Raw genomic sequence first — 25,442 nt, 5'->3', positions numbered from 1 at the left:
AGGCATGCCAGGCTGCCAAGAAAACAAAAGCAGATGATCGAGGAACAGATGAAAACACGTCAGAGCAGACAATTCTCAATATGATTTCCCAGAGCTCTTCAGACACAACAATTGCAGGTTTAATGAGCATGTCAACTTCTTCTACAAGTGCAGTGCCTTCCCTTCCAGCCACTGAAGAATCATCCAGCAACTTAAGCAATGTGGAGATGTTGCAGGGCGAGCGTTGGCTGTCCTCCCAACCTCCTTTTAAACTGGAACCTGCTCAGGGTCATCGGACTAGTGAGAATTTAGCACTTATGGGAGTTGATCATTCTTTGCAACAGGATGGTTCAAATGCATTTATTTCCCAGAAGCAGAATAGTAAGAGTGTGCCATCAGCTAAAGTGTCACTGAAAGAATACCGTGCAAAACATGCCGAAGAGTTGGCTGCCCAGAAGAGGCAACTGGAGAACATGGAGGCCAATGTGAAGTCACAGTATGCATATGCTGCCCAGAATCTCCTGTCTCACCATGATAGCCATTCTTCGGTCATTCTGAAAATGCCCATAGAGGGCTCAGAAAACCCCGAGCGGCCTTTTCTGGAAAAGGCTGACAAAGCAGCTCTCAAAATGAGAATCCCGGTGGCAAGTGGAGATAAAGCTGCCTCTTCAAAACCAGAGGAGATAAAAATGCGCATTAAAGTCCATGCTGCAGCTGACAAGCACAATTCTGTAGAGGACAGTGTCACAAAGAGCCGAGAGCACAAAGAAAAGCACAAGACTCACCCATCTAATCATCATCATCATCATAATCACCACTCACACAAGCACTCTCACTCACAGCTTCCAGCTGGTACTGGGAACAAGCGTCCAGGTGATCCAAAACATAGTAGCCAGACAAGCACCTTAGCGCACAAAACCTATAGCTTGTCTAGTTCTTTCTCCTCTTCCAGTTCTGCTCGTAAAAGGGGCCCCCCTGAAGAGACTGGAGGAGCAGTGTTTGATCATCCAGCCAAGATTGCCAAGAGTACCAAATCCTCTTCCATAAATTTCTCCTTCACTCCTCTTCCTACAATGGCCCAGTTGCCTGGGCATAGCTCAGACACAAGTGGCCTTCCCTTTTCACAGCCCAGCTGTAAAACTCGAGTTCCTCATATGAAACTGGATAAAGGGCCCACTGGGGCCAATGGTCACAATGCAACCCAGACAATAGACTATCAAGATACTGTGAATATGCTTCACTCCCTTCTCAGTGCCCAGGGTGTTCAGCCCACTCAGCCCCCTGCATTTGATTTTGTTCATTCTTACGGTGAATATCTGAATCCACGGGCTGGTGGAATGTCCTCCAGATCTGGCAATACAGACAAACCCCGGCTACCACCTCTACCATCAGAACCTCCTCCACCACTTCCACCCCTTCCTAAGTAAAAAAAAAAGAGGAGGAGGAAAAAACTTCCTTAAAAACAACTTTTTTTTTTTTTTTAACTACTGATTCTGGACTAAGGAAATTACTTCCCTTATGAAATATGTCACGCTTCTTGGACTAGGGAATAATTAATATTGACATGCAGGTGGGAGGGTGGTAGAGGGGCTTGGTAATTATATCTACTGCCTCAGAAATTTAACTATTTTATTATAGTTTTTACTGGTATTAGAGAGGTGAGAATGTGTTGAAGCTGTGAAGGATTAAGAATACTTTCTCTGTTCTTGGCCTCTCCACCTCCTAATTAGGTTGATTAGAGTTGATGTCTTCCCTCTTCTTGCCAGGACTGAAATATGGAGGGTTTGTTTTATCAGACAGTTGTGGATTCTTTTGGTGTTTAATATATCAGAAGAGAGGAAGTATTTAAACGTCAAAATCTTTTAAGAGACTTTTAAAAAATAATTTAAAGAAAGTAAGTTATCTGTTTAGTTTTTTTTATATCATCGGGGAGGGGATAGGGATTTTGCTGTGTGTATGAGATACATAGCAATGACTCCTGGGGGGTGGGATTGGAGGGTGGGGGGTATGTAGGGGGGATGGGAGGGTAGGCTTTTGGCCTTGAGTTCTGTCTGATAGGCTCCGGCCACTTGAAGTGTTGAGACCTTTAAGTGTGTACGTAAGTGTGGGTATGTGTGGTTTTAAGTGTGTGTGTTTAAAAATCATGTTTTATCTTTCCCTCCCTGTCCCTCACCATTTTCACTTCCCAACAGTCTACTAGAGAGAACACGGTGTGGCCTTTAGAACATAAAGGAAGGAAGAGGCATGTGTTAGCATGGTATTTTCCCATTTCTTTATGTTGTAATTGAGTGGTAGCCTTCTAAATTCTAGTTTGGGCAAGTGCAGCCAGTGGCCTGTTTCTGGACTCCATTATAAAAACTTCCCTTTTACCCCTTTTTCCTTTGGATGCAGAACAAAGGTGGGGTTGAGGAAGAAGGATTGGAGAGCAAGGCTGGCTTCTGCCCTACAGAATTGGGTGTGTCTTTTTTTCAAGTTGGGCTTTGGGAAAGTGTTCAAGTGAGAGCAGTCTCAGGGTCTCTGAAGGGAAGGGGATGTGCTCTATATCCTGCCTCTGAAAGCCCAGACCATATATGAGAGTAGTTCTGAGAGAAGCCATGGACCTAGAGGATACTGAAAACAATGAAATTGTGATTGGGTATTTTTAGGATATTGTATTTTAAATTGCATTATGAATGTAAGACTTGCTTTTTATCTGTATATCTGAAGGGAAACAGCTGCATCCTTAAATTTGCAACCTATATGACTTCAGAGGTTGGAGCTTGTGAATTTAACAGTACTGATGTCATGAGGGTGAGCAAGCCTAGCCCACAGATGCAGGTTGTCCATCTTTGGTGGCTTTAGTTTCTAGGCAGAGGTTTTTCAGAAGATTTTCTAAGAGTCCTTAAAAAAAAGAAAATGGATCCAGGAGTCCTGTTATGGGTGCTTGATTATCCCAGATTTCAGGATAATTGGTGTTCAAGATCCCAGCAGTCAAAACTTAACACTTTTGTTGAGGAAAGAAATCTTTCCAGGGACTAGAAAGAATTCTAAGCCAGGTTGTCTAGCTGAAAATGCCACTAAGCCACAGATCATTTGATGTGATATTCTTTGGTCTTCATGGTATTTTTTGCTATGGAAAAGATGATGCAATTTGAATTTGTCTTGTTGTTTTTAATGCAGCTTCCTTTACACCAAATATTCTGTATAGATATATAGAAAAATTGAATATTTTTCATTGGAAGTCATAGGGAGACAGGAGTTGTACATGTGCTGCTGCTTGCCAGGAACAGGTTGGGGAGAAAACTGAGGCAGTTGGAATTGTTGATGCACTGGAAGGAATTTGTACAGTAAACCTTAAGGTGAATTAATGTCCTGCATCTCTGCATATTTGAACTGTCTAGAGTGCCTGCCATTGCTGTGTAAAATGAGCTCTCTGCCGACCTATAAACCATTAATACTTAGAATGTTAGTTCATTTTCACTGATGGCATTTTCCTGTATCTCCCTGATATTTTCTGTGTTGTGCTAGGTAATTGGTAGATGTGTGATGTGTTTACTAAATCTAGGCTTTCTATTTGTTTAGATTTTGTTTGGTGGAGTCTGCTTTCCTTCTGACCTTCCCAAAAGTTTATTTAGTTTGGATCTGTATGTTTGTGGAATTGATCACTGATTTGATTATGAAAATGCCTTTTCCAGCATTCAGTTTTTCTCATCAAATGTCACATATTTTCTAATCGTATGCACTCCTTCACCACAGAGGCAGACATATCCACTTGGCCTCAGAGCAGTTCTCCATGGCATCTGTAGTTAGTTCCTTAGACCTTTTGTTAGGACTGAACTAGAAAAAGTGCTTACTAGAGCCTCAGAGCTGCTTCATGCTGTGCAGTCTGGCCTTTGCACTAGTAGTTCATCGCTGATGTAGGTCAATTTAAAGACCTCTATATTAATGCCTCCTGATACTGTTTTAAGATACGGTGTCTGCTTTTAGATCTGTGTATATGTCTTGAATGTCCTGTGTGCTCTGCATGAAGCTGCTGCATTTGGGTTAGCAGATATGCCTGTCGACTAGCATGCATATTGTTCAGATTACATAAACTTAGGCTTCAAAGGCTTGCGTGGTTTCTAAACTCTGTGTTTTCTCTATGCTCACACCTTCAAAGGGTGAGAAAGGGGATTTATACATCCAAAGTTAGTCTAGTTAAACATGGCTTTTTTTCTCCTTTTAACCTAGACTATCAAGGATAAGTGGTGGTAAGCAGGCCTGGAGCCTCAAGTTCTATAAATCTCATTACTAAAACCTTGCGTGACTCTTATGTTGGCAACAACAAACACCTGTGGAATGTCCTTAGGGCTTTTAATCAGATACCTGTGTTACTGTTGGCTGAACTCTAGTGAAGCATTAATTTAAAGCTAAATTGGTCTTCTGCGATATCAGTTATGCTTTTTGGGTTTAGAAAATATGTAGGAATTAGTCTAACCTGCTCACTCATGAATCAATGTGTTTCCATATCTGAGACTCTCAGCTTCCTTTTTTTTTTTTAATTATTTTGTGTTTTGATTCAGTGTATCATTTTTCATAGTTCTGTATTATTGACTTCACCGGTGTTGATAGAAACAAAAAATAAATCGCCAGTTGGAACAGCAATGGGTTAGGATATAGAAGTAAAATCATGGTAACATCAGTGCTGGATTTCCTTAAGCTTCTGCTACCTAATTCCCCATGTTGAAAATGCATATCCCTCATACTTTGCTTCTGGACAAAGGCAGTTAGAGGGGTCTTAGACCAGTATGGTAGGATTTTAAAGATCTTTGTTTCCCCACAGAAACAGGAGTTGTGGGAACTTGGGAACAGATTGATTTTTTTAAAGGATTATTCTTTTGTCAGTGAGTTATTTTGATACTAATGCTAGGAAAAGGGATATTCTAGAACATCTTAAAGTTGGAGTACAAATATTATCCTCTTGGGTTTGGGAAAATTTAAGCAGTCTATGCAACCCTTCACAATGGTGAGAAATAAGCCCTTTGCAGTCCCAACCAAACTTTCAGTGACTTTCATACCTCCCCAGAATTCCTGTGTTGCTGCTTGTTAACACCCGGCTTTTAACCGAAAACTGAATGTTTGCTCCTGATGGTTTAAGAAATGTTTGTATTGTATCACACTATCAAGTTTTATTTTGTCTTTTTATCCCTCTGTGGTTGTGAGTTTGAAACAAGCATGGTACTGTAATCCTACCTGATAGAGTGGTCTGGAATGAGAATTATTTTCTAAGTGGGAGACCCTTCCATTTTAATGTTTCTAAAGTTTTTAATATGAACTTGGCATTGGAAAAGGGAGGGAAAGAAAATGTTTACTAAAAAGCAGTGTCTGCTCTTCCCCTTTATGAGTGCATATCTGTGGTTGAATGAAGAGAAGAGAAAAGACTCTTGGGTTTTCCGTTGCCATGTTAAGCAACATGGAGAGGGATGCTTGACAGCATGCTAATTGAAGCCAGAGCAGGTATGTCTCCATCAGGTTACAGGAACTCTTCAGTTGAACGCTGAGGACCTAACTGGTTAGTGGTAGATCACATTGGAATTGGTTACAAGATGGAAGTGCTGTCTGGGTTAAGCACCCAAAGAAAAGAATGCAGCAGCCTAACTTAGCGTTTAGACCTAGGTTTCTGGATTTGAAACTGACCTTTCCCTCACCCTGCTCCACACACCTGAAACTGTCCGTTTTCTTATCAGACCAAAGAGCAAAGAAGAAGAAAAAAAGTAAAATACTTTACCAATCTATGTCACTCAGGTACAATTTTGTGGTAATATTTTTGTCTGTTTTCTTTGTATTGCTCTTAAGAGTCCTTTCTCAGCATACTATTCTGCTGTTGCCTCTGTCTTCCTTGGGGCACCTCAGTTCTGGATGCTACCCCGGGGATCTCTACTGCTGTTATGTGATTGATAGGATGTAAGTGACCATTACAGTAAGGGCTCTTTGTAAAAAATTCAAAAACATTTTTAAAAAATTTAAAAAAGGATGTTGTATACATTTTATAGTCTGGCTATCAGTTTGATATCTTGCTGTCAAGTATGTTTCTCAATATGTATTTATCCATCCCATCAATAAATGTTAATGATAAAACACTCATCTGATTGTTGCTTATGTGTCCTAAGTCTTCAAATTAGTCTATAACTGTCATTTTACTGTTACGATTACAGTTTTTAGTTTTGGTGGTAATATGTACTTTCTGACTACACAAGATCCTGTGGGAATTGAACTCACTGGAAAGACTAAGATTTGGTTGTCACAGTGAACCTGGCAATATAAAGTATGATGTAGTCAGAGGGGGAAACCCTCACTCAATGTAGCATTCTTGGCGGTGCCTGGAAAAATGGATAGTGAAAACTCACTGTTTTCCCAGAACATATAAAGCCACATACACAAGGTAAATCTTGTAAATAACACATTTAAAGAGAAAGAATTCTTATGCTAAAATACTCCAAAGTTATAACACCAAGTTAGCAGAAGCTATAGTTTAAAAACTAAAAGGAAAAAAATATCAATTTGACAGAATGAATGATGTACACTTCTGAAAAACAATATCGAGTTCCGGTCATCCTATCATTTTCTAAAATAATACAACTTAAGATTTTTGATTGCTGTACTTCTGAAAATTTTGTGGAAGTTGCTAACATTTTAGAAATTCTGGTCTGGTTTGGAAGAAAAGAAAATGAAGAATGTAGGAATGGATGATATTACAAAATCCTTAAGTTTAGTGATTTGCCTTTGTTAAGAGAGTTACTATCAACTGTGTCATCCTTGGCAATAGATGAGGTATAAATCAGTATAAAGGTGGTGTGCAACTGGATCCCCATTAATAGGGCTTGTCAGACCAATTGGTACAGAGTTAGGCTTCATCGTATGGTCAATGCTTACACGATCCTGGTCTCCATGACACTTCATAGAATAAGATAGGCTTGATCTCTATCATTCAATGATCTGAGAAAAGTTTGAAGCCCTTTCTATGTCTTCTGTGGATTGTATTTACTGTATAAGAGGCACGTATTCACTGCAATCTGTAGCTCTGGGGCCTATTTCTGAACTGATTTGGTTTATGTCACATGTTCTACTTGTGCTGCCTTTTTTTGTACTGTGGTAAATCAGCCGCTTCATTTCACATAGCACTCAAACAGGTAACAGAAAAACCACAGTGATAAAACATAAGAACAAGCTAAAATTGAATACTAGATAGACCTTTTCTGAAGAGTAGTTTCAGGTACTTTCCTGCCTTAAATTTATTCAAGTGCTATGTACTGTTTACTGATGGGAATATGGCTGTAAACATGTCAAACATCCTGCCCTCGTAGAATTTACACATTTTAGTTGTAGGGGAGACAAATAGGTAAAACTTAGTATGTTAGATAATAAGTACTTTGGAGAAGTAAAGTGGAAAAGGGGGGATAGAGATGTTTTGTGTAACTGTGTGTAGCTAAGTAGGGCTCTTGAAATTGGAAATGAGATGGCTAGGAATGAAATTACAGTTCAGCAAAGATCTGAACGAGGTGAGAGCACAAGCCATGAGAATAGCTGGGGTAAGAACATCACAGGCTCATTCCAGGAAACAAGTGCAAGGTTCTGAGGTGAGAACATGCTCGTATGTTTGAGAAATTGCAAGGAGGCCAGTGTAGCTAGTATGGACACAAATGAGGAGAGAATAGTAGGACATGTGGTTAGAGAGGCAATGGAAGACTAGATACCATAGGACCTTGTAAGCCGCTATGAAGAGAGTATGAAATGCACCATTGAAAATCTTTGAGCAGAAAAGTGACGTGATCTGGCTTAGGTTTTAAAGTGTTCATTTGGCCTGCTGTGTTTATTTTGTTAAAAAAAAGATTTTATTTGAGAGAGAGTGAGCGAGTGAGAGAACATGAGCAGGGGGTGGGGCGGAGGGAGAGGGAGGAGCAGGGTCCCCATTGAGCAGGGAGCCTGATGTGGAGCTGGATCCCAGGACTCCAGCATCATGACCTGAGCCGAAGGCAGATGCTTAACCAACTGAGCCACCCAGGCGCCCCTGGCCTGCTGTGTTTAAGATCGTTTTCACAATAATTAAGGTAAGAAATGAAAGTGGCTTGGACCAGGTAATGAGAAGTTACTTATCTTGAAGTTGGAGCCAGTAGGATCTGCTGTAAGTTTGGAAGAGAAGTCACGGATGATTCCCAGTGTTTGGCCTAATCAACTGGAAAGGTGGAGTTGTCATACTGAGTTGAGGATGACTTACAGAAAGCAGTTTGGCCTTCATTCATATTCATTCTCTCTCTTTCTGTCACCCATGCACACACACAAACCCGGTTCTCTAGGATTGGCCCCCAAAACACCAAATTCTCAAAAATTATTTTTCCTTTAAGAATTCATTTTTGCCAAATTCTGTTTACAAACAGCCTCAGGTCCACTTTAACCTATTCAATAGCTAACAAAGTGTTCAGTGGATTAAAAACAGCCGTCTACTTTGCTAAACAGCACAAAGAATTTGCCAACATCTTAACCCTTCAATAATATCTGTCCTCTTCCCCACTTAAGTGGTTCTAAATAGCAATTTTTTTGCCTGTTGGGCTTATGAGGAGGATTTTTTTTTTTTCAGCTAAGACCTATAGTAGACACTCTAATTAAACAATGAAAGGCTGTTGCATCCCTAACTAGTTCCTAATGCCTCTTTTCATTGTTCACTATAGTTCACTATAGTAGAATTTTAATATTCCTTTTTGATATTATCACATTTGGTTGCAGATTTTTTTTTTTTTTTAAGATTTTATTTTTAAGGAATCTCTACACTCAACATGGGGCTTGACCTTAGGATGCCAAGATCAAGAGTTGCATGCTCTAGCAACTGAGCCAGCCAGGCGCCCCTGCTTGCAGATTCTGATTCCCATATTTTCTATAATGTGATTGCCTCCAGCTAGTTTTGAGTTGTAGGGAGTTTATAACAAATGTCTTCTTTGTACCCCTTCTGAGGGTTGGAGTGTTTGCTTATGTGTCTAAATCACAGTTGCTATTGATATTATGTTTATATTGTATCCACAGTCCCAAATTGCTCCAAAAGAGCAGGGTTATCTTTCTTGTACTCTATCTCCAGTGCCTGGCACTTAGGTGCTCAGTAAATATTTGTTGAATAAATGAATTTCAGGGAAGGGCCTTCTAGGGACGCCCTAACCTGGAAATGGCATCTCTTCCAACTGCCCCCCTCATTTTTGTTTTAATCACTTCTTGTCTCTTAAACTGCTGTTGTTGAGCATTGTAGATTCTCTGTGCTCACCTGCTGTGTGAATCATACGTGCTTATTGGTGCTGGAGAAACCTCTTAAACTGACACTAGATAAAGAAGCATTGGAAGGATGGGATGCAGAAAAGATCCAGAAGGGTTAGAGGGAGAAATTGTTGGTTCCTTTCTACAAGAGGTGTAGTGGAGATGAAAAAAGATGCTTTTAACTAAAAATCGTTAAAGTATGATAAAATTGGGGTTGTATCTGCCATTTCTACATACCTGCATTATTTAGCATGAACTTGTAGAGGATTTTAGAGAACTTGGGCCTAAACCAGAACTCATATTTCCTTACTCTCAGTCTAATGGTCTATACTATATGAGAGGCCAATAAGGGATACAGAATGAGGACTGGGTTCAAATTCTCCTCCCATTTACTAGCTAGAGGCCCGTTCTGTTCCTCGTTTATCTTATCTGTAAAAATGGAGGTAATAGCCTCTATTATTTCAGGGTTGCTCTGAGAATCAAGTGTTTATATATGTAATTCCCCAGGCTCCGTAAATACTCAATGTTTCAATAAATGAACTGCTCACAAAAGAAAACTACAGCCTTTTCCGGTATAAACAGAGTCGACTGACTGTACAGTGATCTTTTAGCCTCTGTATGTCTGATTTTTTTACCCGCTTTGTCGGGGTGGTGAGGTGGTAGCAGCCTAGTACTACACAGCGGCCAAAAGCAGCCCGAAAACCGGCCACGCGGTGAACTGGAAGAAAAGCCCTGCGGCGTGAGCGAGTGCCGCAGCCAGGGTACGGTCAACCCCACTCTCCCCGGGGCGGAGTTGCTGACTGACGGACAGGTTGTCTTAGCCACCCCAGCCGCGCATTTTCTCAGCGCCCCGCCCCCACGGACATGATAGGTAGCTGGCCTCGGCCAATGGTGACACAGAGCCGTGGGCACAGTAGCCAATCAGGGGTTGGGAGCCCGGAAAGGAGCGGGGCCAAGTTAGAAGCGGGTGGCGCGGCCGGAGGGCTAGCGGCGCGGTGCGGCGGCAGAGGTAAGATGGCGGCGGTGCTTAATCTCGCTTTCGCAGTTAGACTGCTGCTTCGCCCGTCTTGCCCTCTCCGGGCTGCTGCTTTGTCTCAGTCAGCGTGGAGGTTGCTCTCCTCCTATAGGCTTCCAGAAGCCAGATTCTCCAGTGCCCGGAGCCGGAGGACAAAATGGCGCTTGCACGGGAGGCCGAGGACGGGCTGGGCCCAGCCGTCAGCTCTGAGGCGGGCCGGGACAAAGGCGGCATGCAGGGAGGCGGAGGCCGGGTGCGGCGCTGCGGCGTTGCTGCCGCCGCGTGGAGCGGGCGCGCGCTCCTCGTGCTGTCGCCGTGCGAGCCCGAGATACTTACGACGTGCTGGTGGTTGGGGGTGGGGGGCGGCGCGGGCATGGGGGAGAAGTTTAAGTGAGACAAATTGACTAATGGCCTGGGGCAGACGTGGGCGGAGGGAAGTTACGGAGCGTGACTTCTACCAGTCTTTTGGAAGCTGCCCGCGGTCGGTCCGGATGTTGTGGAGCAGGAATTTTCGGGAAGGGTAAGGGCTTTTTGATCTTTTGTGTGCAGGTTTTGGTATGAACAGGATTCGGATCCACGTCTTGCCGACCAGTCGGGGGAGGATCACCCCAGTGCCCAGGTCCCAGGAACCCCTGTCTTGTTCATTCACTCATCGCCCATGCTCGCAACCTCGCCTGGAGGGGCAGGAGTTTTGCATTAAGCATATCCTTGAAGACAAGAATGCACCCTTCAAGCAGTGTAGTTATATATCGACGAAGAATGGAAAAAGATGTCCCAGTGCTGCTCCAAAGCCTGAGAAGAAAGACGGGTATATATGTATAGATAATCTATGTCGTTTGTACTTTTAAAACGAAAGAGGGGTGTGGTATATTGTGGGCGTGTGAATAGCTGGAGTTTTTGTAAAATTGGGGAAAAAAAACGTTGAAAACTGCAAAGAGGCCACTTCCAGTTGGGCCACTCACTTAATTTCTTTAGACCTTTTCCCTCGTCTATAAAATAAGGGATATTCTAGAATATTCTTAACCCTGGGGTCCCTGACTCTTTGGGTCATCCCTGAACCTTGTTAGGTTGTGTATATGTGTATTCTTCTGGGAAAGGCTTCATAGTTTTCATCATGTAAGTAAGAGTATTCATGCAGAAACGTAACTTGGCTAGTTAATTGTTCATGTATATTTTGGTTTTAAAATTGTGCCACACATCTTATTACCTACAGTGGATTGATACTGAAGTAAAATGTAGAGTTGCCAGAACCAGTTTTGAGAGATGAAAGTGGATCTCTTTGATTTGTTCTAGGATGATGTCAGCATTTTTATAGTTGGGATGTTTTGTTTGATGAATGAAGCACCAGATTATGCTACCTGCATTTCCCCTTAGTAATACCAAATAAGTTGACCTTGGGCCAGTTAAATTACTCTGCCTCACTGGCCTTTTCAGTATATAAATGAAGGTAATAGTTATTTTAATTTCCTAAAAATGATCTGAAGACTAGTGACTATGAAAATGATTGAACTCCTTCAAGAAGGGACCTGAGTATAAAATGTTAATATTTTGTCTCCTTAGGGTGTCTTTCTGTGCTGAACATGCTCGTAGGAATGCCTTGGCACTTCATGCTCAAATGAAGAAGACCAATCCAGGGCCTATGGGTGAAACACTCCTGTGCCAGCTGAGCTCTTATGCTAAGACAGAGCTGGGGTCTCAGACTCCAGAAAGTAGCCGCAGTGAAGCCAGCCGAATTCTGGGTAAGGATCTTTTCTCATAAGAATGAAAAAGGAAAAGTAAGTCAAAGAACTTATTTTGGTTTAGTACGGTGCCTTGAACATACATGGCACGTGATAATACAATAATATTGTTAATTCGTTGACAGTTTGGTGAGAATTCCAGGATTGCTGTGTTCACCAGTTCTTTTCAGTTTGAAGTAATGTGTGCTTGGGTTTACTTTCTTGAGTTTATGACTGTTTCCTTCATTGCTGTTTTTATGCTTGTCTCTGTTAGGCAAGGTAATTTCAGGAAGCAAGAATAATTTTGAGTTGGACCTTTCTGTCCTTTTGAGGGCATGGTCACCTTATTTGTTTTAAGTAACCTTACCTGGGTTATATTTTTTCAAGCCAATTTTATTTGCCAGTACCTTTTTACTAAGTTGTTGGGGTTTTTGTTTGTTTGTTTTGTTTTCTTAAATGTTAAGGTTTGGGTTGATGTGTTAAGTAATCTAGTTTTGTGTGGTGGAGTTACAGAGGTGGGAAGTCTTAATGGCTGCTCTCCCTTCCTTGCCTCAGATGAAGACAGCTGGAGTGATGGGGAGCAGGAACCCATTACTGTGGATCAGACATGGAGAGGTGACCCTGACAGTGAAGCTGATAGCATAGACAGTGATCAAGAAGATCCCCTAAAGTAAGTTGTAACTCCACATAAGGCTTTAAAATTTTTTTTGTAGTTAGAATGTGGACTATAGTAATGCATGCTACTAATAGATAAATAACTTAGGAGGGGTGAAGAGAGTTCAGCTATTTGTGAGCAGTAATAGCTTCTGCATTTTAAAGTGTCCTGGTTCATCACTATCCTGCTGCAGGGCAAGACTTTATTCTTTTTTGGAAGCCGTGTAATTTGGAAAAATTTTAGATATCAAATTCTACACATGAAAAGTATAGGGGAGAAAATAGGAAATTTCTTGGACATAATGGGAGGTTGGTTGAGAAATGCTTAGGTCAGTTAGAGAAGAGGAAATTGATGTAAATGGATTCCTGGCGTAAACCTCAGGAGCAATAATGTGCCTATATTTGAATACCTGCTTTTTTTTTGCAAAGTTACATTTTATGAGGTTTGTTTTTTTTTCCCCCCTAGTAGAAAAATAAAAAGATGTTCAAGAGTTTCCTTTGGTTTCATGCCTAAGAAAGAGAAACTGATTTAGAAACCCAGAAGTGAGTAATCAGTCTAATTATATCTTAACTAAGGTTCTACTCTTCACTTAGCCCATGATCACCTTAGGAGTTGTAGAAACAAAAACGTTGCCACTCACAGTCTCATATTTCTGTCTCATGGTTTGGGTTTAGTTTAATTTTTTTCTTTTCTTGTTTTCTTCATTTTTTCTGACTACTGTCTCAACACTTCCATTGACAGTTTGCTTAGAAATATTGTAAGTAGTATGAGAGATAATGAATTTCTAGTCTCTATAAAGTCATTTAGGTTTACATTTTCTAAGTAGAATAATTTCATCTTATTTTTCTTGAGTATTATCAGTATGGTCACCTCCTCAGGAAGTACTTGTTTGGAAAGTCATCTACGTGGTTTGAAAAGGAATGTTCGTTATCTGGCAAGATTCTCTCAAAGTAGTAACTTTATACCAAACATTTTTTTTTCCCATTGTGCTTCTGGAAATGCCAGACGTGCTGCTTTGAAGAGGTATATGCTCTGTGGGGTCACAAAGTGACTGTCCTTTGGTGTGGTAAATACTCAGCTTCGAAGGTCCAAAAACTTGATTTTGTCAGTAGTCTAGAGTGGATCAGTCTCTAGGGGACATCCTTATGCTAGTGTAACTTAAAAATACCAGTTAATTTTATGAGATTTATAAATGTTAAAAGGACTAGGTACTTGGTGTCAGTTTCTCCTCAGAGGAACATTCAAAGGGGAAAATGAAGCAGGCAACTAATTACAAGGCTTCCCTTAATTCCCCTGTGAGATTACTCCCCCAAAATTTCAGCCTCCTAAAATACTTGTATTTTTAGGGATGTCAGTAGAGTTGTTAAGTGTCTTATAATACTAAATTTTTTAATATGGTTGCATATTGCTGTCTTAAATTTAATAAGTCTTTTTATTTAATGAAATTCTTTTAATTTCATCTCTGGTGTCAGTGTTTTTTTGTCTCTAGGACCAATTTTTCAATCATTAACAACTTTTCACTTCACTTTTCAGAAGGGTGCCTTTTGTATTGTTTATGATGATGTCATTAGAGATTTTATCCTAACTAGAATTAATAGTGGTATAGTTTCTTTCCGCCCTTGTAGGTATATTTATGTGATTTTCCTCAAAGTCACCATTTACTTAATTGCTTTGTAAAAAGAAATCTGAAGAGTTCATTTACAACAACATCCTGCACTGGTGAAGTTTTAGCTTAAAACTAATTGTTAAATCTTTCCTTATTTAAAAAGTAATTTTTACCATGTGACGTCTACAGGCATTCAGAACTAGTTTTGTAAAGGTCATTTCAGGTTATTGAGTCTTCATCGTTATTAAATTTGGGGGAGTACTCTTTCATAAGAGATATTATTTAATGGAAGATGACTCCCTCTTTTTTGAAGATGAATTCAGATAATAAAACTGTGACTTAAATTTGTGAATATCAGATAAGGGAAGTTGGTACATGATTTTAGTAACTAGCTGTGAATGTTTGGAACATCCATCTTTAAATAAAACCCACTCCCCCACTCCTCCCAACGATGTGTAGTAAATCCTAATTATAGTGGCCTTCCATTTATAAATTCTAGTCCCTAGACTATTAGTTAAATTCTCTTCTGACAGGGTACAATGAAATTAATTTCATTTTAACAAAATTGATATAGGTTAAGACCTCAGTATTTTAGGTGTGCAGACATACAAATGCAGCAAACCGATTTTCCTGAAGATGCAAACTAGTCTTATTTAGACTTCAGATATTTTTAAAACCTTTTCACAATTTTTTGATAGTCTTAGATTTTGTCATTGGTATAATTTGCTAGTTTTTATTCATCATGTTTTGGTTCTTAATTTATTTTTACTTCTGAGTACTTTGTAATTGTACTTACGCACAGGTAGTATTGGCTTCCATTTATATTCGAGGAAAATTTTGGGCAGAGATTCCTTGCTTTCAGTCCTGAAGTTAATAATTTTATTTATTCTGTGTGTTTTAATGGCTTAACAGCTAATTTTTTAAGAAGGTGTAATTTTTGGATTTAAAATTAGTTTGAGTATGTAATTTGTATGTATTGTTTTTTAAATAAAGGAAATAATTTTTATTCAGTCAAAATATGAAAATAGGATGTCAAGTATATATCTGATTTCCTCTTCCTGGTTATGTAATGATCATACAAGGCTAATGGAACCAAAAATCTTTTAAATTTGAGGCTTATCTTTTCTTTTTTTTTATTTTTATTTTTTTAAGTTTCCATTTATTTATTTGAGAGAGAGAGAGAGAGAGAGAGACAGCCAGTGAGAGAGGGAACACAGGCAGGGGGAGTGGGAGAGGAAGAAGCAGGCTCCCCGCGGAGGAGCCTGATGTGGGGCTCGATCCCAGGACTCTGGGATCACTCCCGGAGCTGAAGGCAGACGCGTAACGACTGAGCCACCCACGCGCCCCGAGGCTTATCTTTTCATTCAGACTTACATAAGTCAGAATCAGGAAAGTCTCCAATTAAATTGCTATTTAACTCAGTTGCTTATGTGACCTCATCATAATCACTAGAATAACTTTTTTAAAAATTCTGTTAAGTTATAATTGGTGGCAAAGCTCAGTAAAGTTGATGTGGATCTGGATCTTTGGTAGTTAACGGCTAACCCAGGGTACTGTATTTTGAGAAGTTTGTCAAGAAAGTGAGCTGGGGACAGTGAATAGCCACTGTGGACCAGTGTTTTGAGGGCTTATGTAAATTCCAATATAGGAGTGTATTTTAAATTAGAAATTGAAATTATTATTTTTTATACTTCCATTAAAATATATTAAGATATTAATGCTACATTTTAAATGGAATACTTTTAAGCTGTCCTGATTGGTAAGTGACTAAATTATGAAATGTAATAAGATTGTAGGTTAATAAAAATTTTGAATGTTCCATATCTGCATTTCTTAACTCTAGATAACTGGGAAAAATGAAGAAACCTCTTCCCTTCCTCATGTTGTGAGATCATACATTAGTATCCATGCTCGGGGATTTTCCTTATTATTTGTTTTTTAATAACTTGAATGCTGTTTGTGAAAACATTCATATTTAATAAGGTGATGGTCTCAGTGCTGACTTCTTGTTAAATAACAAACTTAAGTCTCCTCTCTACCCTTTTCTCTTTTTAAGCTTGGGTTTAATACTGTGTTTTCTTATTTTTGCTGAATACTGTTTTATTCCAGACATGCTGGTGTCTACACAGCAGAAGAAGTTGCCCTGATAATGCGTGAGAAGCTAATTCGTTTGCAGTCTTTGTACATCGATCAGTTTAAACGACTTCAGCATCTGCTCAAAGAGAAGAAGCGACGTTATTTACATAATCGCAAAGTAGAACATGAAGCTCTAGGCAAGTTTTATGCTAGTCTCCACCAGCTGTTTGTGGTTTCAGAATGTGAATTTGTTAGTAGTTAGATTTATTTCTATCTTGGTACCTGGAGTGAAGGAGAATTTGCTTTTGAAAGTGGCTATCTTATGGCCAAAGTTTACCGTTTTTTTCTTGTTAATTTGGAGCAGCCATCCCTTATTGGTTGCTTGGCACATAACATCTTGACTGTCGTGACTCACCAGGTAGTAGTCTCCTGACTGGCCCAGAGGGACTTTTGGCCAAAGAACGAGAGAACTTGAAGCGTCTAAAATGTCTTCGGCGGTATCGTCAGCGCTATGGAGTGGAAGCCTTATTACATAGGCAGCTGAAGGAACGTAGAATGCTGGCCACAGATGGTGCTGCCCAACAGGTAATTCGTGTTTATACCTCTAAGGGGTATGTATTTGCTTTGTTTACAAAGTTAGGGTAATAGTCAAAACACTGTACGGTCTTGGCTCTGAAACCTGACTTAATTGGATGTGGGGTAGTTTGAAAAGAGCACGTGAGTCCAGAGACTCTTGATCTTGAGGTTGTCATATGTTGAGTTCTTCAGCCTTTAAGGATGTACCTTCCTTAAATGTGTTAAGTAAGTATTCTCATAGATAATTGGTTGTATTTTCTTTTTTGGGGGTGTGTGTAAGATTTATTTATTTATTTTCTTTAAAGAGAGAGTGCATGTGAGTGGGGTGGGGACAGAGGGAGGGAATCTTGAAGCCGACTCCCCCTGAGCAGAGAGCCCAACACGGGCTCAGTCTCTCAACCCATGAAGTCATGACCAGAGCTGAAACAAAGAGTCGGATGCTTAACCAACTGAGCCACCCAGATGCCCCAATTGGTTGTATTTTCTTTTGACGGTTTGTTTAATTTATCTATTTTCTCCATTTTAGGCTCATACGACTCGTTCCAGTCAGAGGTGCTTAGCCTTTGTGGATGATGTTCGTTGTTCCAATCAGTCTCTTCCAATGACCAGACACTGCCTTACCCGTATCTTTTTTATTCACTTCAGTTTGCTAGCTAGACTAAAGGCTGGTGGGAATCTCTGATAGTTTGCTTAATTGAAGGTCTTTGTTTTCCTTTGGCCCTGAATCAAGGCCAGCAGTTTGCTGAAGCTGTTGGTTTCAAGCAGGAGCCTAAAGAAATGTCTTTCTATGGTCTGTTGGCCATTTCAGAACTTGGGAAATGTAATGGTCAATTCATTAGAAAGAAACATCTGAGTCATTGGAGATAGGGGTGGGCTAATACTCATTTGTAGTAGATTAATACTGGGATTCCAAAATACAGAGATCCCCGATAGAACTTTTTCACTGGAAATAGAATAGTGTTAAATCCAGTTATCACACACACAAAAATTACTGTGGGTTTTCCACCAAAAAACAATAGGTTCTGAACTGTTACCTTTCTTTGAGAAGTATCCTTTTGTATGGTCAGGGCCCTAATTTGTATATTTTAGACTTCATTCAAATTGGAAACTTACTATTTTCAAAAATGGAATGATTCCACTCCCTACCCTCCTAGTTAGTTTGCTTTTGAACCATCATAGTATCTCTTGATTCTGCCATGAGGCCACATTTACTATCAGGTTGTAAGACTTTTTGCGTTGATTGGATTGTGAAAGTGCGTCTTTATTATGGATATCAAGAAAGTTACTTTCACAGTAAAAGCACTTGTTCAGTATGATGATCTTTATTATCTGAAAGGCTTAAATCTTGCTGGATTTCATTTGCCTGGCCAGCGATATAAAATATTTGGAAATGAAGTATATCTTCTTTAATAGGAAAAGAAGGAGAACCTTCTCTCGGTCTTCTGAGAGGAAAAAATTCTTTTCCCTTTATTGAATATTTTACCAGTTTATTAATTTTTGTAATGAATATCTGATAAAGGATTACTGTCCTTAATATACAAAATACTTGTGCAAGGTAATTAAAAAATAAAGATAAATGCTCAAAACATGATTGGGCAAAGGTGGACAGATTTAAAAGAAGTGGCTCAGTGTTGAAAGTGTTTATTTTCACTGTACGTAAGTGAGATAGGAAATAAGGAAATTTTTAATCTATGAATTTAATACTTGTAGATATGTATTTAGTGAATGAGTGGATTGCAAGTTGGTGAGATTGTGGTGAATGGGTCCTCAGTATTGCCAGTGGGAAGATCGAGTGGTACAAGCTTTTTAGAAAGCAGCTTCGCAGTATTCATATTGTTTGATACTATAATGTTACCTTGGAATTTATTTTAAGGAGATAATCAAATGCAGACCGTTATTTTTACATAAAATTCCTTCAACTGGAGACATCCTTAAAATTTTCAGAGATGGGGTATAGAGAAGAAAATTATGATACAACATTATGTGGAATATGTTTAAGCAATAAACGTTAGATTAACAAAATTTATGAATGACATAGGAAAATGATTGTGACAAAAATAGGATATGGAATTACATATAATCAAATACTGGGAGGGGAATTAACAGAAATTGGCTACTTTTCAATGGTGGGGTTATGAATACCCTTTATTCCTCTGCCTTGTACTCTTCAGGTTTTCTTCAGTGAGCTTGAATTACTTTATAAGTCAGAAAAACTCAATTTGCAGTTATTAAGGAATATTTTAGACTTACGGTATTATACTCAAATAGTTTATTAGGATATTAATATTTTAAAAAGCGAAGTTGAATATGAAATGTATTTGAAAAGAGAAGGGAAGTATGATTTCTTTTGTTTTATGCTTTTTTTCCTTTCCACTCCATAGTTGCTTAAGTCACTTACCCTTCCTTAAGTCCTTATCCCAGAGAAAGATGCGACTGCCATTGGTGACCTGTTAACTCTTTACTCTGGTCTAATGGAGACAGCACTGGACTGAAAGTGAAGGACCCACACTCTAGTTGTAGGTCAACCATTCCCTTCTCTTTGTCTCTCTTGTCCCCATTGGAAAGGAAAGGGGGTGGAGGAGGATGGGGGAGGGTTTTTCCAGGATATTGTATTAAATAAGAGACTTGTGAAAGTCCTTTGAAATCCGTGAAAAAAGTTCTGATTAAAACATTTAATTTAATGGATGATTAAAGTATTAATAATTTAATAAGATTGGACTTTTAAAGCACATCAGAGACTTTAGATTTTTTTTTTTAAAGATTTTATTTATTCGACAGAGATAGAGACAGCCAGCGAGAGAGGGAACACAAGCAGGGGGAGTGGGAGAGGAAGAAGCAGGCTCATAGGGGAAGAGCCTGATGTGGGGCTCAATCCCAGATGGCCGGACCACTCCCTGAGCCTAAGGCAGACGCTTAACCGCTGTGCCACCCAGGCGCCCCTGGATTTTTTTTCTTAAGCACATAGAGAATGCAAATCTGGTTGTTCCCGTTAGATTCATGTGTTCATTTGATTGTTCATTTTCATTCAATAAATACAGTTTACTTTGTACTATTTACTGTTACTTTAAAGTAGTGGTTCTCAACTAGGGATCATTTTATCCCCATTTGGCAATGTGTGGAGACAGTTTTGATTGTTATAATTTAGGGATGAGAGTGCTACTGACATCTAGTGGGCAGAGGCCAGGAATGCTGCCAAGCATCCTTCAATCACAGGATGGCCAGTAATGTCAGTAGTACTACAGTGGTGAAACCCTGCCTTAAGAGTTCAACAATTTCCAAGAATTGATCTAAACAAATGGCTTTATTCAAGAAGTTTTATTTGGTTTAAAAATAAAATGTATGCAGACTTTTTAATTTTCAGAAATTACCCTAAAATTTGGGAGGAAAGTTTACCCATAATTCTACAATCCTGGGTACAATTAATTTGTAGAAAATTGTGCTTTCTGGTTTAAAAATAAGCCCATAAATCTTTAAAAAAAAAGGGGGGGGGAGTGCCTGGCTGGCTCAGCCGTTAAGCGTTTGCCTTCGGCTCGGGTCTTGATCCCACAGTCCTGGGATTGAGCCCCGCATCGGGCTCCCTGCTCGGCAGGAAACCTGCTTCTCCCACTCCATCTCCCCCTGCTTGTGTTCCCTCTCTCGCTGTCTCTCTCTGTCAAATAAATAAATAAAATCTTAATAAATAAATAAATAAAAAATAAGCCCGCGTTTGAAATAACAGTTGCTTCTTAATCTAGGGGAAAATCCATGTTAAGATTTCAAGAAATGGTTATCACTTGAATAAAACATTTCATAGAGTAACTTGAACTAAATTTTGTTGTTTTATCTAATCAGTTTAATTTTGATTCATTCTACAGAGCTGCTTTGCCAACTTGGAAACGGGCCCTTTTCTGTTAATAGAAGTTGTTAGTGCTCCTGGAGTGTTCCTGGAGTACTTCCTTTCCATGGGACCTCATAAGCAAAGTTATCTTCTTTCCTTTCTCTTTGGGACCATGACAGAACTCCCCTGCACTAGCAGCCCATCCTCCAAAACAAGGGGGCATGGGAATTTATTTTTATTTTTTGTCTTTTACTAGAGCTCCTATTTTCCCCAGTTCTCTGCTGCTTTAAACATATGTAAACATTTTGGAAACAAGGTTCAAAAAGTTTTTGCAATTTTTTTGCCAGTGTGCTGAACAGAGCAGAAACAACACTATATTTCTTGACTCTTGGGAGGGCTTGGTAGCGCTTCTGCAAGCTATTTGCCTTTGCCATAGCATGTTTCTTCTGAATGGGTATAGATTCCTAGAATTGTTCTTGCTGTTTGCTTAGCAGTGTTTTCAGATGTTTTGTGTTTGACTCTCCTAAGTGAAAACAAGATTAGTGTCTCTAGTTAAATGACTGGGATCCTGAAGTGTAGGTTGGGGTCTAGATTTAAATTACTGGTAGAGAATTAGATACCAGTGATTGACACTTATTTTGAGAACTTTAAAAATTGCTAACTGTGTTTGGTTCTGTTTCAGGTGTAACCAATTGTCTTCTGTAGTGCAGACCTTGAATTTTACATGGCAGACAATACTTGTATTTTGTGCCTCCAATGGATCCATTTTATTTCCCTTGACCATTTTTCTACAGATATTTGTCAGGACACGAATCAGGTTCTCTTCAAATGCTGCCAGGGGTCTGAAGAGGTACCCTGCAACAAACCAGTTCCTGTAAGCCTCTCTGAGGATCCTTGCTGCCCACTGCATTTCCAGTTGCCTCCTCAGATGTATAAGCCCGAGCAGGTACTGTCTGTGCCAGACGATCTGGAAGCCGGCCCCATGGATCTGTACTTGAGTGCTGCCGAGCTTCAGCCCACTGAGAGTTTACCTCTGGAGTTCAGTGATGTAAGTTAGAGAAGCTCTGCTCTGGTTGGCCCTTGAGGCAAGGCCTTATTTATTAATGGTGAGACTAGGTTCATCTTTTGTGGCCAGGAGACTTGATAAAGTTTTTGAAATGATACATGTATGGTTGTATGTATATGTTGGCATATTGATTTGGAGACAGTTAAATTGGCAGGCGTTTTTCTTTTTCTGAGGGAATGATAAGGGAATTAAATTGTAAACTATGGGAAGTTGGAAAGTCAAGATCATGGTTGGATTTGGTATAGCCAGGAAACTTGGTACCCGTCCACAAGGTGAGCGATTCACTAGAATCTTAATCATACAAATGAATTCTCATATCTACTCTTGACAGTTGTAAGCTTGTGTTTTTGCTCTTTAGTAGTAAATGTTTAATTTTCAGGTTAATGTGCCCCTCAGGAAATGACTCTAAACTTAGCTCTGCCTACTGGCTTTTTTTTTTTTTTATATGTTATTGTAGATTCTGTTGTGAATGGACTAGAACAACAGTGATCTCTTTTTAAGTATTTACAGCCTTCTAAGTATGTACACTTTTATAAGCTTGTTCCTCAGTTGGTCCCATAAACCCATCTCTGATTTTATTTGTACCCTTCATTAGTACTACCCTACTGTCTGACTCAGGGGTCAGTCTGTTTTAGCACTACACTTAATATTTAGCGCTCTGGATAAAGGTCTTCGTTATTTGTTCTGAAGATAATCTGTATTTCATAATAAAGGGGTGTTGTATATAACCATGATATATTTAATGTAACAACTCTAAATGGAAAATTGAATATAGGTTGCAAAATTATTTGCTAAGGGTAGAGGCAAAGTTTGGGTGGCTTCAAGGGTATTGCTTGCAAAAAGGATATACCAGGACAAGGTAATATCTGAAAAAGAAAGGTGGTATTAGGAATAAACTGATTCTAATATATATATATATTTTTTTGGGTAATCCCCTCCCCTCCTTTTGGCTACATATGATCTACAGGCTTATTAAACTTTTTTTCATTATTTCATTTATAATAAAATAATTTTTATTATAATCCTGATTATAATTGCTTTTTTAAAAATTTCTTCCACACAGACTTCATAGAATATGGAAACTAGAAAGGGACCTTATTATATACTTCAGTGCTTCCCAAGTTTTTCCAATGAGATTACGTTGAAGAGGGCAAATGAACAGATAGCCCTTTGTTGATAAGGACAGAGTTTTGTCCACTTCCCTTCATTTTTAAATGTGAAGAAAATGCAGAGAGATGCTATCTTTTTTTTTTTTTTAACTTTAACATGAGCAACTTTATAAGGTCTGAAAATCAACCTAATCACTATCAGCACATTCCTTTCAGATAATAATGTACATATGTAGAGGCTAGCACATGTATTTTTTGTAGATGTATTAGGTTAATAACTTTTATTTCATCTGATAATTTCTTAGAGCCATTTCTGTTTTGACCTTTTTGCTTTTCCCCTTTCACCCGTTTTTACCATATTAGTATTGCTCTTTGGAGAATTTTTACACAAAATATTAGAGATTATAAGATTCATGATTATATGTGAAACTGACATTAAGGAAATCTTGAAATCGGGGCTCCTGGTGGTTCAGTCAGTTAAGGGTCTTAATTTCCGCCCAGGTCATGATCTCAGAGTCCTGGCATCCAGCCTCACAGCAGGACTCTGCACTCAGCGTGGAGTCTCTTTGGCCCTCCTCCTCTCTCCGCCCCTTCTCCTGCTTGTGCCCACGTGCTCTCTCTCTCTCTCTCTCTCTCTCTCTCTCAGATAAATAAAATCTTTAAAAATACCTAAAAACATACAGTCAAATCTGTTAATTCTTATTGCTTGTTTTTTGTTTTTTTCCGAAAGAATGTGTGAGAAGTAACCTTATTTTGGGGATTCCAGTGGATTTTTAAGATGGACCTTTGATGGGGGCTCCTGGGTGGCTCAGTCATTTAAGTGTCTGCCTTCGGCTCAGGGCGTGATCCTGGGCGTTCCGGGATCGAGCCCCACGTCAGGCTCCTCCGCTGGGAGCCTGCTTCTTCCTCTCCCACTCCCCCTGCTTGTGTTCCCCCTCTCGCTGGCTGTCTCTCTCTCTGGCTGTCTCTCTCTCTGTCAAATAAATAAATAAAATCTTAAAAAAAAAAAGATGGACCTTTGATGTTAGAGGTTTAAAAATGGTAAACAGTCATTTGTACTTGATCATCTCCTATGTTCATATTAATATACTTTTGATAAACCATATTGGTCATTATAAGTATAGTTTTATTCTTAATCTTTGGAGGTAAAAATTCTCCAGAAAATGTTGAAACAAACTCCATTTAGAAAAGAAACTTTGTCCTCCCATAAATTCTGGATATATTTATTAGTATGCAGTTTTGCTGGGGAAAAATGATTTCTTAATTGGATGAATTTCACCAAGCAATCTTAGCTTATAAACCTACATTCTGCCATAGAATAACTTCTGGTAATTTTACCTATGGGAGGACCAGGTATTAGATATTAATCTAGGTTAAAATTCAGTCTTTCATTCTGGATGTTTAATACTTGCCTGTTTTCTGTGCTTTGATCCAAGGATGTTTGGCAAGTAACAGCCTAATACCATAATCCTATTAACTTTTTGTGTGTGATTTTTGAGATCAGAACAAAATGTGGATTCTGTCTTTATGTCCTTATGGACTTATGTGTTTGAATATTCCTGTTGTGATAGGCATTTCTGCTGATCCTCTCTTCTTGTTTTAGGTTCCTTTCCCCAATTTTAATTCTTGTAACAGAAAGCATGAATATTTGAGAAAAGCCTTTTCAGTGTCTATTTTCTTTAGAAAACATTTCCATACCATTGTCATCTTGAGACTTGGAAACTTTATGCCTCATTACTTAAATGGGTTCTTTTATTTTCATTTATTATTTTTAAAAAATATTTATTTATTTGCCAGAGAGAGCGAGCGAGAGCGTGTGAGAGTGCGTGCACCAGCAGGGGGAGTGGCAGGTAGAGGGAGAAGCAGGCTCCCAGCTGAGCAAGGAAGGAGCCAGACACCGGACTGGATCCCAGGACTCTGGGATCGTGACCTGAGCCAAAGGCAGATGCTTAACCGACTGAGCCACCCAGGCGTCCCTAAATGGGTTTTTTAAAAATTCCAAGTTAATTATTTGTATAATAATTGTGCATAGTAAAAGAATTGGAGAAAACAGTTCAGAGGCCTAACCACGTGAGAATACAGGTTTCTGTGGATATTACAGAAGTTTCTAGGGGCACCTGGGTGGCTCAGTCAGTTTAGTGTGGGACTCTTGGTTTTGGCTCAGGTCATGATCTCATGGGTTGTGAGATCAAGCCCTGTGTCCAGCTGTGTGCTCAGTGGGGGGAGTCTGCTCGAAGATTCTCTCCGTCTGTCCCTCCCCCCACTTGTGTGCTCTCTAAAATAGGTAGATGATAGATAGATAGGTTGATTGATTTTGACACATCTGAAATCGATGTTAGGTAGCTGACCATGTCCTTTTCTAAATTTCTGCTTAAATTGAGCAGGTTTAAGTGTGGTGCATTCTTTAATTAATATTCTTTACCTTAATTATTGTGAAGTGTGATACTTAATTCGGTGATTAGCACACCAAAGAAGTGGAAAGGGTTTCAAACTCTTAGACTTAATTTAAAAGCATAAAACTAAGTCTGTTGTAAAGCTAGATTACTAGAAACAGAGCCTCTATAAAGTGG

General features: G+C 39.3%; 2 protein-coding genes and 1 non-coding gene across 6 annotated transcripts in view; all 3 read left to right on the top strand.

Annotated features, from left to right (window-relative positions):
* The window catches only part of CCNT1 (cyclin T1), a 34,309-nt gene extending 28,228 nt beyond the window's left edge, over positions 1–6,081 (top strand). Inside the window, exon 9 of the mRNA XM_045801161.2 lies at positions 3–6,081. Within this exon, the coding sequence (XP_045657117.2) occupies positions 3–1,406 (1,404 nt within the window). The 3' untranslated portion in view covers positions 1,407–6,081. The remainder of the gene's footprint in view (positions 1–2) is intronic.
* Positions 6,082–10,122: 4,041 nt separating this feature from the next.
* Positions 10,123–25,442, top strand: part of KANSL2 (KAT8 regulatory NSL complex subunit 2) — an 18,457-nt gene continuing 3,137 nt past the window's right edge. For 3 of the 4 annotated variants that reach the window (XM_045801162.2, XM_045801164.2, XM_045801165.2), the window contains exons 1-8: positions 10,123–10,243; positions 10,799–11,057; positions 11,810–11,988; positions 12,523–12,637; positions 16,338–16,501; positions 16,723–16,889; positions 17,407–17,503; positions 21,492–21,745. In XM_045801162.2, coding sequence (XP_045657118.2) covers positions 10,123–10,243; positions 10,799–11,057; positions 11,810–11,988; positions 12,523–12,637; positions 16,338–16,501; positions 16,723–16,889; positions 17,407–17,503; positions 21,492–21,745 — 1,356 coding nt within the window. The remainder of the gene's footprint in view (positions 10,244–10,798; positions 11,058–11,809; positions 11,989–12,522; positions 12,638–16,337; positions 16,502–16,722; positions 16,890–17,406; positions 17,504–21,491; positions 21,746–25,442) is intronic. The other variant, XM_045801166.2, reaches the window with a different exon arrangement.
* Positions 17,595–17,731, top strand: LOC123794854 (small nucleolar RNA SNORA2/SNORA34 family). Its single transcript, XR_006780280.1, has one exon. It is a non-coding gene; the product is annotated as a small nucleolar RNA SNORA2/SNORA34 family (small nucleolar RNA).

The sequence above is a fragment of the Ursus americanus genome, chromosome 25, assembly GCF_024610735.1.
Source record: "Ursus americanus isolate L20-20 chromosome 25, mUrsAme1.1.p, whole genome shotgun sequence".
Classification (NCBI taxonomy): Eukaryota; Metazoa; Chordata; class Mammalia; order Carnivora; family Ursidae; genus Ursus; species Ursus americanus.
Note: the sequence above shows the minus strand (reverse complement) of the source record. Positions and strands in the feature narration are given on the sequence as shown.